Source organism: Pelophylax lessonae (assembly GCF_965119305.1).
Source record: "Pelophylax lessonae genome assembly, chromosome: 5".
Taxonomy (NCBI): domain Eukaryota; kingdom Metazoa; phylum Chordata; class Amphibia; order Anura; family Ranidae; genus Pelophylax; species Pelophylax lessonae.
In genome coordinates, this window is record NC_138772.1 from 412,663,452 (window position 1) to 412,675,221 (window position 11,770).

The 11,770-nt window shown below is 42.2% G+C and overlaps 1 protein-coding gene across 1 annotated transcript in view; it reads right to left on the minus strand.

Moving 5' to 3' along the window:
* Positions 1–8,272, minus strand: part of KLHL14 (kelch like family member 14) — a 125,343-nt gene extending 117,071 nt beyond the window's left edge. Inside the window, exons 1-2 of the mRNA XM_082258522.1 lie at positions 7,742–8,272; positions 2,719–3,640 (exon numbers count right to left, since the gene is read on the minus strand). Coding sequence (XP_082114648.1) covers positions 2,719–3,608 — 890 coding nt within the window. The 5' untranslated portion in view covers positions 3,609–3,640; positions 7,742–8,272. The remainder of the gene's footprint in view (positions 1–2,718; positions 3,641–7,741) is intronic.
* Positions 8,273–11,770: the final 3,498 nt, after the last annotated feature.

Consider the following 11,770-nt stretch of genomic DNA (forward strand, 5'->3'; position numbering starts at 1 on the left):
CCTGCATAGATCTTAGGAGGGGGAAGGGGACATTTTTAATCACTGCAGTTGTACGTTGGCAGGTTGACAGGTTCCTGCGAATCGCAGTACCTGTACTGCGGTTCGCAGGAGCCATCCTAGGGGTGCGAGCGTGCCGCCAGAGGCACACACGTGCCCACTTTCCAGCAGGGAAGCCAATTCACGGGGCCGGCGGCTGCAATTGCCACCAGGCAGCAACAATCGCTCCCCATGAGGAGAAAACAGCGGTCTGCTGTTGTAAACACAGCAGACCGTTGTTCTCCCAGGAATCAGTACAGAGCTCCTGTGTTCCTCCTATTTAGGAACACATGTCTCTGTATTGATTTCACAAGCCCACCCCCCTCAGAGTTAGAAAACACCCCCTAGGCACACATTTAACCCTTTGATCGCCCTTGGGTTAACCTCTTCACTGCCAGTGTCATTATTACAGTATCAGTAGCAGAATATAAATTGGCCTAAAATTATGAAAAAATTAGATTTTTAAAATTTTTTAGGAATGTTATAAAGCAGAAAGTGAAAAATATTGTTTTTTTTCCAGAATTGTCGCCCTTTTTTCGTTTATAGCGCAAAAAATAAAAATCGCACATGTGATCAAATACCACCAAACTAAAACTCTATTTGTGGGGAAAAAAAAGGACATCAATTTTATTTGGGTACAGCATCGCACAACTGCGCAATTGTCCAGTAAATAACCCAGTGCCGTATCGCAAAAAATGGCCTGGTCATTAAGGGGGAAAACCCTTTCAACTCTTTATTTTCCATTTCAAGAAACATACAAAAAAGAATCAACAGTCAATCACCACCAAAAAATTCATTTTAGCCTGTGGGAAAAGTCTAGGCTAGAATATTACTTTAAAGTGTATCTAGGCCCAAACTTTTTAGTGTTTTAGACAGAATGGGGAAATGCTAGATTTCCTGTCAGGTTTTACTGCTAAGTGGAGTTCAGTTTTTTCAGATTTTCCCTCACTTCCTGTCCTGAAGAGAACCTTTTCACCAGACAGGAAGTGAAGAATTCTCTCAAACCTCTGAAAGCAGTAAAATCTGACAGGAATTCTAGTTTCTCCCCACTCTATCCAAAGTTAAAAAAAAAAAAAAAAAACTGATACACAGAATAAATCTATTTTTCACTTTCCCTTCCTTCTGGCTTTCCCATTAATCCCTTAGGGGATCACATTGCAGGAGGACATGACATACACAACAAATGTTACAGTAAGTTCACACTTTTGCAGGTGCGGGAATGTGTGTAAATGGCACACGTCCCGAACCTACAGGCACCCGCAGCCAAAACGTGCTGCTGTTAAGTTTTAATGGAACCCCCATGCAATGGAAAATATGGTGCATTTTTTCATGTCCAGAATCACGCAGAACCACATGGTGCCAAAGAAGTTTCAAAAAAGGGTTGGGGACCTTTTCCCTGCATTTCCCACAGATACAGCAGCCCATTCAAACGAATGGGCTGCTGTGCCTGCACGAATTTGAACACGCAGATGTGAACCTAGACTTATTGAGACACATTGTTAGAAGAGCATAAACAGTGTTAAACAGCATGTAAAGAAAATTGCTGAAGCAATGATTTGTATACTGTATACTGTATAAAATGTTTCATTTAGGGACAAGGGGCAGTCCACCCAAAATGCATCTTTTAGCTAGTAGTGACTGATTTAGGCCTCATGTAAACAGTGAATTTGGCCATCTTTCCTAGATGCCTTTCCTCCTGCCAGCAGAAGAGTTTTGTCAGAAAAAAAAACGCTTGAATCCTGTAAATGCATGTAAAGCGTTTAGGCTCATCAAGTGTTTTTTGTGCCAAAATACAGCTGCTCCTGGATGCTCTATTTTTTTTTTTTTTGCCGCTAAACACCCCTGCCTCTAAACGCCTGGACGTGTATGTACACAGAGGCTAACATGCAGGGTTGTTTAGAGGCAGAAAGAAATTCGACAGAAGCCCCTAAAAGCAGTGTTAAAAACGTCCAATATGCATGAGGCCCTACACCCACTAGTTTATTTCTTGCAGTCACTGTTGCATTCCCCATATTATATAAATGTAAAATAAATAGAGGAACACGAACAGTAGGCTACAATGGCTACATCAGATATAGAAGTTTAGGTGGCAAGGCCTTACTGCCAAAATCCCTAATAAACATAGGAAGCAGATAATCAAACTCGCTCATGTCCACCAAATACAGAATATGACTTCAGTCTCTGGCTCAATGAACCTTTAAAAATTACCGTAGCAATATATTTTAATGGGGTCACATTAGACTGAATCTTAGAAAGTCAACTACAGCTGTTAATCACTTGTGAAATGACAATGGCGCAATTATAGCAAACCTGAAATACAAATCTAGTGCTGTCAGAATATAGGTGACACCCCTGGGTGGCTGTATGTCAGGTCTGAGTTTGATATAAATGCACTGGTTAACATGGGTTGAGTTTCCCCCTCAGCACATCATAAACCTAATTTCTCACCCATTATGTTATGGGTAGCCACACTGGGCATTAGTGAGGGTAAGAAATTAGGGGGTGCCTGGCTTTCAGAATGTTGGCTCAGAGTTATTTGTGCATCATTCGGGACCTTAGTATGTTGTTAGTCTTACTTATATGATGGCAGCACTAAGTTAGGTGAGTGCTTTACACTTCAGGTTTGCATAAAAGACTATGCTGGTGTGGCTAGTATTGGAAACATATAAAGAAAGGCCTCACCTGCTGGCCAAGCTCTGCCTGCAGTGCTGTCTGAAAGGCATCAGGTGGTAGTTCATAGCATCCAGCAGTAACTTTTGGCATACAGGGTCAGTCCTCATAAAGTCCACTGATTGCACCCTTTCCACCAGCTCTGGAGCTGGGATGAGAGCAAAGCGAAGCCTTTTCATCAAATCTGGCGCATACTGCATGCGTGTTTCCCTGTCATGTTCCAGCCATAGTACAGACATCTGAAAGAGAGCGAGCTCAGACTCCACTGGGGGTGGCAAAGAGTCCAGCATGGAACGCATCTCTTCAAAATTGAGCAGCAACACATCCTCCACCAGATACTTATTGGCCAGCTTCTTGGTTTCCTCCAGGCCATGCAAGGCAGCAATTTTGCACACCTGCTTGTAGTTCTGCACTGAGATTTGATCATTAAGAAACTGTACACAAAGCTTTGTGACCTGAGGGATGTGCAAGATTTTACTGACAGATAATACCTCCTCCACTGTATCTAAAGACAAGGTTACATTTGCTGTATAGAGATACTCCAGCACCAAACGCAGCCCAATTGAAGAACAGCCTTGCAATACCAGGTTATTTATGGCCCTGGGGCTGACCAGCAGCCTATCATCAGGGGAGGAGGAGGGTGTCCCAGGTTCCTCTGACTGCTGTTGCTGATCCTTTGGAACAGAAGACAGACCATCCTGGACAGGGTGGCTGGAAAAGAGAGATCTGAAGTACTGGGAGCAGGATGCAAGCACTGCTTTATGGCAGTGGAACTGCTGTCCTTGTGCAGTCAATGTCACGTCGCAAAAGAGCTGCTTTCGCCACAGGAGGTTCAAACCATGCAGCAGATTGTCACTATGGCTCGGGTCAAATGTAGAAGTCCTGTCCCCCGATCTGGACATGGCCGGCCTCACGTTCTACCTGTTGATAAAACCTAAAGCAAAAAAAAAAAATGGCATTAAAACATTCAGTAATAGATATAGAGAATATCCCAGTTGTCATATTTATAACAGGAATAATTGGATTGTGCAACATAGAAGTTGTGTTAGACTGAATTTCTTTAACACTATGAACAAAAAAAAGTGTCATGACTGTCTAAATAACAAAATAAAAGATTTTCCATAAAACAGGAACCCACAGGGCAATAACACAGATTAAATTATCTTTTTTTTAATTTTTTTATTAGGCATCCTATTCAAAGTGTCCTGCTTTTTCTCTCCCGTGATATCACAGCTAACAGGAAAGAACAACCCAGAGGATTTCCAGACATCCAAGAACAGTACTGCCATCAGGTAGCTTGGTGGTATTTGTGTGGGTTGTGTTTTTATTTTATGGACACTATTTACATTTTCTACTTTTTATATGTACATGTACAGTATTATTAAAGTATTAAAATAACTATATATATCCTTGAGAAACTTTAGCTTTGCCTTATCACTACAAAGATCCTATTTTCGACAATATGACTGGTTTTTATTTGTATAGACTTTTTATATCAAACCTAAACCTGACAGCACATTGTTTAAATGGGAACTCCACTTTTTAAACATTTCTGGAAAAGTTAACAATACAAGTCAGGACAGCAAAATAATCAACTTTACCATTTTTTTTGTACAGGTCCTGGAAAAATCAACAGCACTCAGGGGGAAATATCATTTTTGAAGCCATAATAAACTATAGATACAGTAGGACATGGTATCTATAGGAAAATTCAACAATCAATAAAAAATGTACATGGCAGCTTTTGACAAACCACCAGGGCAACCAGCAGAATATTAACTTTCCAAGTAAGCGCGATGGATACTCCAAATTCCATAAATACATAAAAGAACCAGTTAGATAGTTTATACCTATTTACATTGCTGATGATTTCACTGTCCCGAGTAACATTTGAAGTTTCTCACAAACATGTACCAAATACAAGCTGCAAAAACACAGTTCACCCAGTTACGCTTGGCCGAATAGGAAAAACAACAAGAACATACTTGTATTCAAACTGTTTGATTAAACATAACCCAAATGCAGATCTGGAGTTGGGGAAATTCTTGTAAAAGTCTGAAATATTTACAGGACTTGTAATAATGTACAGTATACTGACAAAGCTGATTTGTTTTTCTGGTCAATAAGGAGAAAAACATCAGGATGTGATCAACTGACAATCCTGTGACAGTTTCCCAACAGCTTGCTTTACTAACTGACGTTGAAGACACTGAGGAGAGCGTAGTTATCTGAGCATTCCAACAGCTCTTCAAGCTGCCCACAACTTTGAAATGTTTCAGTTACTTCTAAGTTTAGGTGTGATCAGAGAGGTGGTCCCTCCTATTCATTCCTAGTAAGGATGCTGAACTGTCTATCACTATGAAACTGTCGCTTGAACTGCTATCTGATGGAACTGTATATTCCCCTGGAACTCATCTGTCAGTTATTGCCCCTAACCAGGATAAGGTTGCCCAGGGGTATCGACTTAGCAGCAGCGCATTTTACTAGTAATGGACCTATACATATATGGTTATTTAACCCAATCTCTGTAACTAATTACTTGCTTATGGTGAAAATATATAATTTTACGCTTGCTCTCATGAATAAATAGCAGCCCTGTGTTCCGTTCCTTTAACATCTCGACCATTGATCACACAGCACACTTTTGCTTGTAACATACATAAATACCAAAACTGCAGGCGTCCTAGTCAATTCCCAGTTTACTTAGCATCCTAATTCTGGTATTCCTAGAGTAAAAAAATTAGTTATACCTCTTTCCTACTTTCACCCTTCTTTATCCACATATTGGTTAGCCAATTAATTCCTGGCTTAATAAGCATCCCAATCCTGGTATTCCTAGAGTAAACAGATTAGGGATACCTCTTTCCTACCTTCACCCTTCTTTATCCACGTCTTGGTCAGCCAATCAATTCCCGGCTTACTAAGCATCCCAATCCTGGTATTCCTAGAGTAAACAGATTAGGGATACCTCTTTCCTACTATCACCCTTCTTTATCCACGTCTTGGTCAGCCAATCAATTCCCGGTTTATTAAGCATCCCAATCCTGGTATTCCTAGAGTAAACAGATTAGGGATACCTCTTTCCTACTATCACCCCTCTTTATCCACGTCTTGGTCAGCCAATCAATTCCCGGCTTACTAAGCATCCCAATCCTGGTATTCCTAGAGTAAACAGATTAGGGATACCTCTATCCTACTATCACCCTTCTTTATCCACGTCTTGGTCAGCCAATCAATTCCCGGCTTACTAAGCATCCCAATCCTGGTATTCCTAGAGTAAACAGATTAGGGATACCTCTTTCCTACTATCACCCTTCTTTATCAATGTCTTTGTCAGCCAATCAATTCCGGGCTTACTAAGCATCCCAATCCTGGTATTCTTAGAGTAAACAGATTAGGGATACCTCTTTCCTACTATCACCCTTCTTTATCAATGTCTTTGTCAGCCAATCAATTCCGGGCTTACTAAGCATCCCAATGCTGGTATTCTTAGAGTAAACAGATTAGGGATACCTCTATCCTACTATCACCCCTCTTTATCCACGTCTTGGTCAGCCAATCAATTCCCGGCTTACTAAGCATCCCAATCCTGGTATTCGTAGAGTAAACAGATTAGGGATACCTCTTTCCTACTATCACCCCTCTTTATCCACGTCTTGGTCAGCCAATCAATTCCCTGTTTACTAAGCATCCTAATCCGGGTATTCCTAGAGTAAACAGATTAGGGATACCTCTTTCCTACCTTCACCATTCTTTATCCACATTCTGGTCATTCAATCAATTCCCAGTTTACTTAGCATCCTAATTTTAGTATTCCTAGAGTAAACAGATTAGGGATACCTCTTTCCTACCTTCACCCTTCTTTATCCACGTTCTGGTCATTCAATCAATTCCCAGTTTACTTAGCATCCTAATTTTAGTATTCCTAGAATAAACAGATTCTTTTCTACTTTTACCTTTCTAAATCCATATCCCACAACTCCAATAAATTCCCGGTTTACTTAGCATCCTAGCTCTAGTATTCCTTGACTAAACAGATTAGGGATACCTCTTTCCTACTCTTACCCTTCTAAATACACGTCCTGCTCATTCAATCAATTCCCACATTACTTAGCATCCCAGTTCTGATATTCCTTAACTAAACTGAGCAGGGATACTTCTTTCCTACGTTCATCCTTCAATATCCATGTCCTGGTCATCCAATCGATTCCCAGCTTACTTAGCATCCCATTTTTGGTATTCCTTAACTAAATTGAGTAGGGATACCTTTTACCTACATTCACCCTACTAGATCCATGTTACAAATAGACACCACAAACTCTTTGCCTAGGCATTGGCTTCTGTACTTCACTGGACCAATTTCAAAGCAATCAGAGGCATCTCTGCCAGAAGCAGAACAAAAAAAGACTTTTCAGTTTCTACTGAAATGCCGAAAAGTTGAGTTTGAATCTCTGGGAAAGAAAGAAGCAACCAGACTGGCAGCTGGCTTTAAGGGAAGAGGCAGTCACCAGGCTCAGCTGCTCATCCCCTCTCCTGGATATTAGAGACCCTCTCAATGTAGATGCCTTACCGGTCCCGCTGCACTGCAGATCTGCCTCGGGTCTCATTGTTGTAACATTTTCCCTTACTCTCTGGACTGCAATGCCTTTTTTCTGCCTTCCATTGGACCAACTATGAGTATAGGATTCTTAATACAGAGGTTTTCTAATTATTTAATAACTGATCTGATGTTTTTTTTATCAACCTAAAGGTGTAACCTGTTCCGACTCTGCGGCTGAGGGGTTAATAGCACTTGTAGTATCCCATACTACTTTGGCCCCCTCTTCTCCGGCATGTGCCAGTGTATTAGCAATAGGATCTCCCTGGACACGGTTGCTCTCCACCCCCCCCCCCTCCTCCTATTCTTTGGCTGTATATTGTTTCTGTTTTTAGAGTTTAGTGGCAACAATTGACCCCCCCCCCCCTCTATAGAAAGCAGAAGAAAGCATGGATACCCAAAGCACGCACACACACACAAACCAGGCCACAAACTTACCTGCTTGCCAACAGATGCCAAAGTCTAGGCTGACTTTCGCTTTTCGATGGAACTCGTCGTTCCTTTTTCGAGGGATGGCAGCTGGCTCCAGAGGAGGGGGAAGGAAAGGAATGGAGCCCCCTTGTCGCTTCCCAAACTCCAGGCAGCAGTCAGACTACTCTGTTTATTTGGCTGTACATCATTTGATCATGGTGAATTAGAAAATAGGAGCAAGAGGAGTATTGTGAGAAGGCGAGAGGCAGCAGAGAAGGAGAGAGGGAGAATGAGCAGAGCTTTTCTGCAAGAGAAGAAGAAGGGAAAAAAAAATGTACGTGTGACAAATTATGCTACCAAGAAACAACACATCATTATCCTTGGGCCTGGGGCTCAGTGAGTCGTAACGAGAGTAATAGGAAATCCACGGTTGGGGAGAGAAACGGTCGTGCATGGCCAGTGGAGAGAGACCATGCAAGGGGGATGGATGCTGAGGAGCCTCGCAAAATTATGGCTCAAGGCTATTGTAAAAATTGTCGAGCGTAAATGACTGCGATTTCAAACATCTTTGGAAGAAAGAAAGGGGGGAACCATAACCCTCCCCCCCTCCCCTTGTCCTCCTCCTCCTCCCTTTCCCCATCCCTCTCTCATCTCTCTCTCTATAAAGAACCGTCAAGTTTTAGTGCGCATTGCTAATTAGTCAATTTCTCTCTGCCTTCACAGGCTGGCGACTTTGCTGCTGAGCCGAAACTGCTAATTTCTGCGACCAGTTTTTTTTTTTTATTTTTTTTTTTAGCTGTGATCTGGATGAATGAGTAGCTGTCTCCTGAAGATGACAAAAAATAAACTCTTATCCCATCCCTCCCCGCCCCCTCCTCAGAGCACATATACACACACAAAAAAAGCAGAAATTGTGCCCACATCCTTGTCAGGTTAGAGATGGATGAGGTGGAAGCTGCTCATGTTATGTGCAAACTTTCTGTGTCATGAGGGGAGGCTGGTGGAAGCTGATTTCCCCTCTGCATCATGTCCTGGAAGACTCACCACATAAAAACAAGCCATTCACTCCTCAAATTATTTAGCCTTGCGTTTATTCCATGTCTGCGTTTTTAATGCGTTGCGTTAAGTCTAAGGCTCCGTTCACATGTAGGCGTTTTGGGGCGTTTTTGGGGAGTTTTTCTGCTCTAGGATCAGCTCTCCAAAGACAAATCCTATTCATTTCAATGGCCCCTGTTCACATCTGAGCATTTTGACGCTGTGAGCAAAACGCCCAACGCTCAAAAAAGTACATGAGCTTCTTTTTGGGCAGATTACAGGCGTTTTCCATTGGTCTCTATTCAATCTAAATACGGTGCGTTGCCCGTGATTTGCAATAGCACCCCAAACGCTGTGCGATGTTGCCGCGATTTCTGCCTGCCGAATTGCGGTAACATCGCGCAGAAAAAATCGCAGGACGCATTACGCCCAAAAAAGTACAAATTATTTAGCCTTGCGTTTATTCCATGTTTGCGTTTTTAATGCGTTGCGTTAAGTCTAAGGCTCCGTTCAAAAGTAGGCGTTTTGGGGCGTTTTTGGGGAGTTTTTCTGCTCTAGGATCAGCTCTCAAAACGCCCAACAAGACAAATCCTATTCATTTCAATGGCCCCTGTTCACATCTGAGCGTTTTGACGCTGTGAGCAAAACGCCCAACGCTCAAAAAAGTACATGAGCTTCTTTTTGGGCAGATTACAGGTGTTTTCCATTGGTCTCTATTCAATCTAAAAACGCCTGCACAAAAATCGCCTGTAAAAACGTCTGTAAATCGCGGTAAAAATCGCGGTAAAAAAACGCTGCATTCACATGTCAGCGTATTGATCGCAATTCCGCCCGCGATCCGGAAATCATTGCAAATCGCGGAACGCATGTGCGTTGCCCGTGATTTGCAATAGCACCCCAAACGCTGTGCGATGTTGCCACGATTTCTGCCTGCCGAATTGCAGTAACATTGCGCAGAAAAAATTGCAGGACGCATTACGCCCAAAAAAGTACAAGAGCTTCTTTGGAGCGTAATGCGTCCCACGATTTTTTTGCGCGATGTTACCGCGATTCGGCAGGCAGAAATCGCAGCAACATCGCACAGCGTTTGGGGTGCTATTGCAAATCACGGGCAACGCACATGCGTCCCGCTATTTGCAATGATTTCCGGATCGCGGGCAGAATCGCGGTGATTCTGCCCGCGATCAATACGCTGACATGTGAATGCAGCCTTAATGCAACATATAATGCGTTTTACAAGCGCGTTATCATCCCTGGTAGTCTGTGAAAAATGGACATGTGACTGAAAAGACGCACTTGTGCGTATTTGATGCGTTTTAGTGCGTTTTTCAAAAAGGGCACTGAAGATGCAGCAAGCAGGACTTTTCAAAAGTGCAGCACACTGTAAGAACAGTTAGATTGAGGAACAGTTAGATAACTGTTAGGCTTATGCTGGCCGTACACTATACGAAAAATTGTTCAAACTCCTTTTCGAAAAACAAACACTTGGTCGTGAGAGCAAACGATCGTTCCATCATATAATGACTGATAAATCGTTCAATGGACATAAATTAATCCCTTTTTTGTTTTTTTGTTTTTTTGGATTTTGGACCGCAAAATCGCATGACAAGTCGTTTTCCATTATTTTCAATGAGCCCCATTTATATCAGTGCGCACGACTTCAAAGTAGTTCCTGCACTACTTTAGCATGATTTTAATGTGTTTTGAGGTATATAGCCCTGTGCCATTGCTCAAAATCGCGGCAAAGTCGCTTCAAAATCGCGGCAAAATCATGTCGCTGCATTCACACTTGTGCATAGCGTTTTACTGCGTTTTTTTACCACGATTTTTACCGCGATTTTCAGGCGTTTTGTTTAGGCGTTTTTGGAGGCAGGCATTGACATCTATTAAAAACGCTGGTAATCAGCTCAAAAAGAAGTTCATGTACTTTTTTTTAGCTACAGGCGTTTTGCAAAACGCTCAGATGTGAACAGGGGCCATTTAAATGATGGGGTTTTACTTGTTGGGCGTTTTGGAACGTTTTTTTTTTTTATCGTTTTTGGAGCTGAAAAACACTAAAAAACGCCCAGGTGTGAATGGAGGCTAAGAGCTCTTTCACACGGGCGTTCCGTATGTCCGTATATCACCCCATCCATTTGCGGGTGATATACGGACATAATGCATGTCAATGGGATTGCGGGTGTCAGCGGATGTCCATCCGCTGACATCTGATTTGTGTCCTTTCAGTTCTGTTCCGTTTTTTGGAATGGAACAGAACCCTATTTTTCTTCCGTTAAAAAAACGGAACAGATGCAAAATCGGATGTCAGCGGTGTCATCCCCTGACATCCGCAATCCCCATAGACATACATTATGTCCGTATATCATCCGCAAACGGATGGGATGATATGCGGACATACGGAGCGGATGACACAAGTGTCATCCGTGTCCGTGAAAAAAAAAAAGAAAAGTGCCACAGCGGAAGAAGAAATTGGAGCGGCCGTGTGAAAGAGCCCTAACCTTTCAAATAACGTTTAATCAGCAGAAAATTTCCAAAATTGTCCTTCGTTTTTTTGCTCAAAAACGTCACAACCGATTTGTGCCCATTAATTGGCTTAAAAACGAACTGTCCAAATGACCACATTTCAGGCAATTTTTCATATAGTGTTTTTTCATATGCATAAGTTTACACTGGCATTAAAAGTAGGCGTTAGAGAGGCATTAAAAACGCCCCTCAAACGTCTATGCAAAGGCTATGCAAATACTATGGATTTTTCACATTATCAAAACATGAAGCGTTAGCGACACATCGCTTCAAAACTGAAGGCTTTCATTGTCTATTCAAGTCAATGATAACACTTTGCAAATGCTCTGACAGGTGTCTTGGCGCGGTTGTGGTGCGGTTGTGGTAGGTTAAAATTAGTTTAGCTTCTGTAATGTCACTTCCCATTTAAAAACAGGCAATTTTGAAGGGGTTTTAATGTCCCTTAACGCTCATCAAATGCTTCAAAACTGCCCATAGGCTGTTTGGGGAGCATTTTTA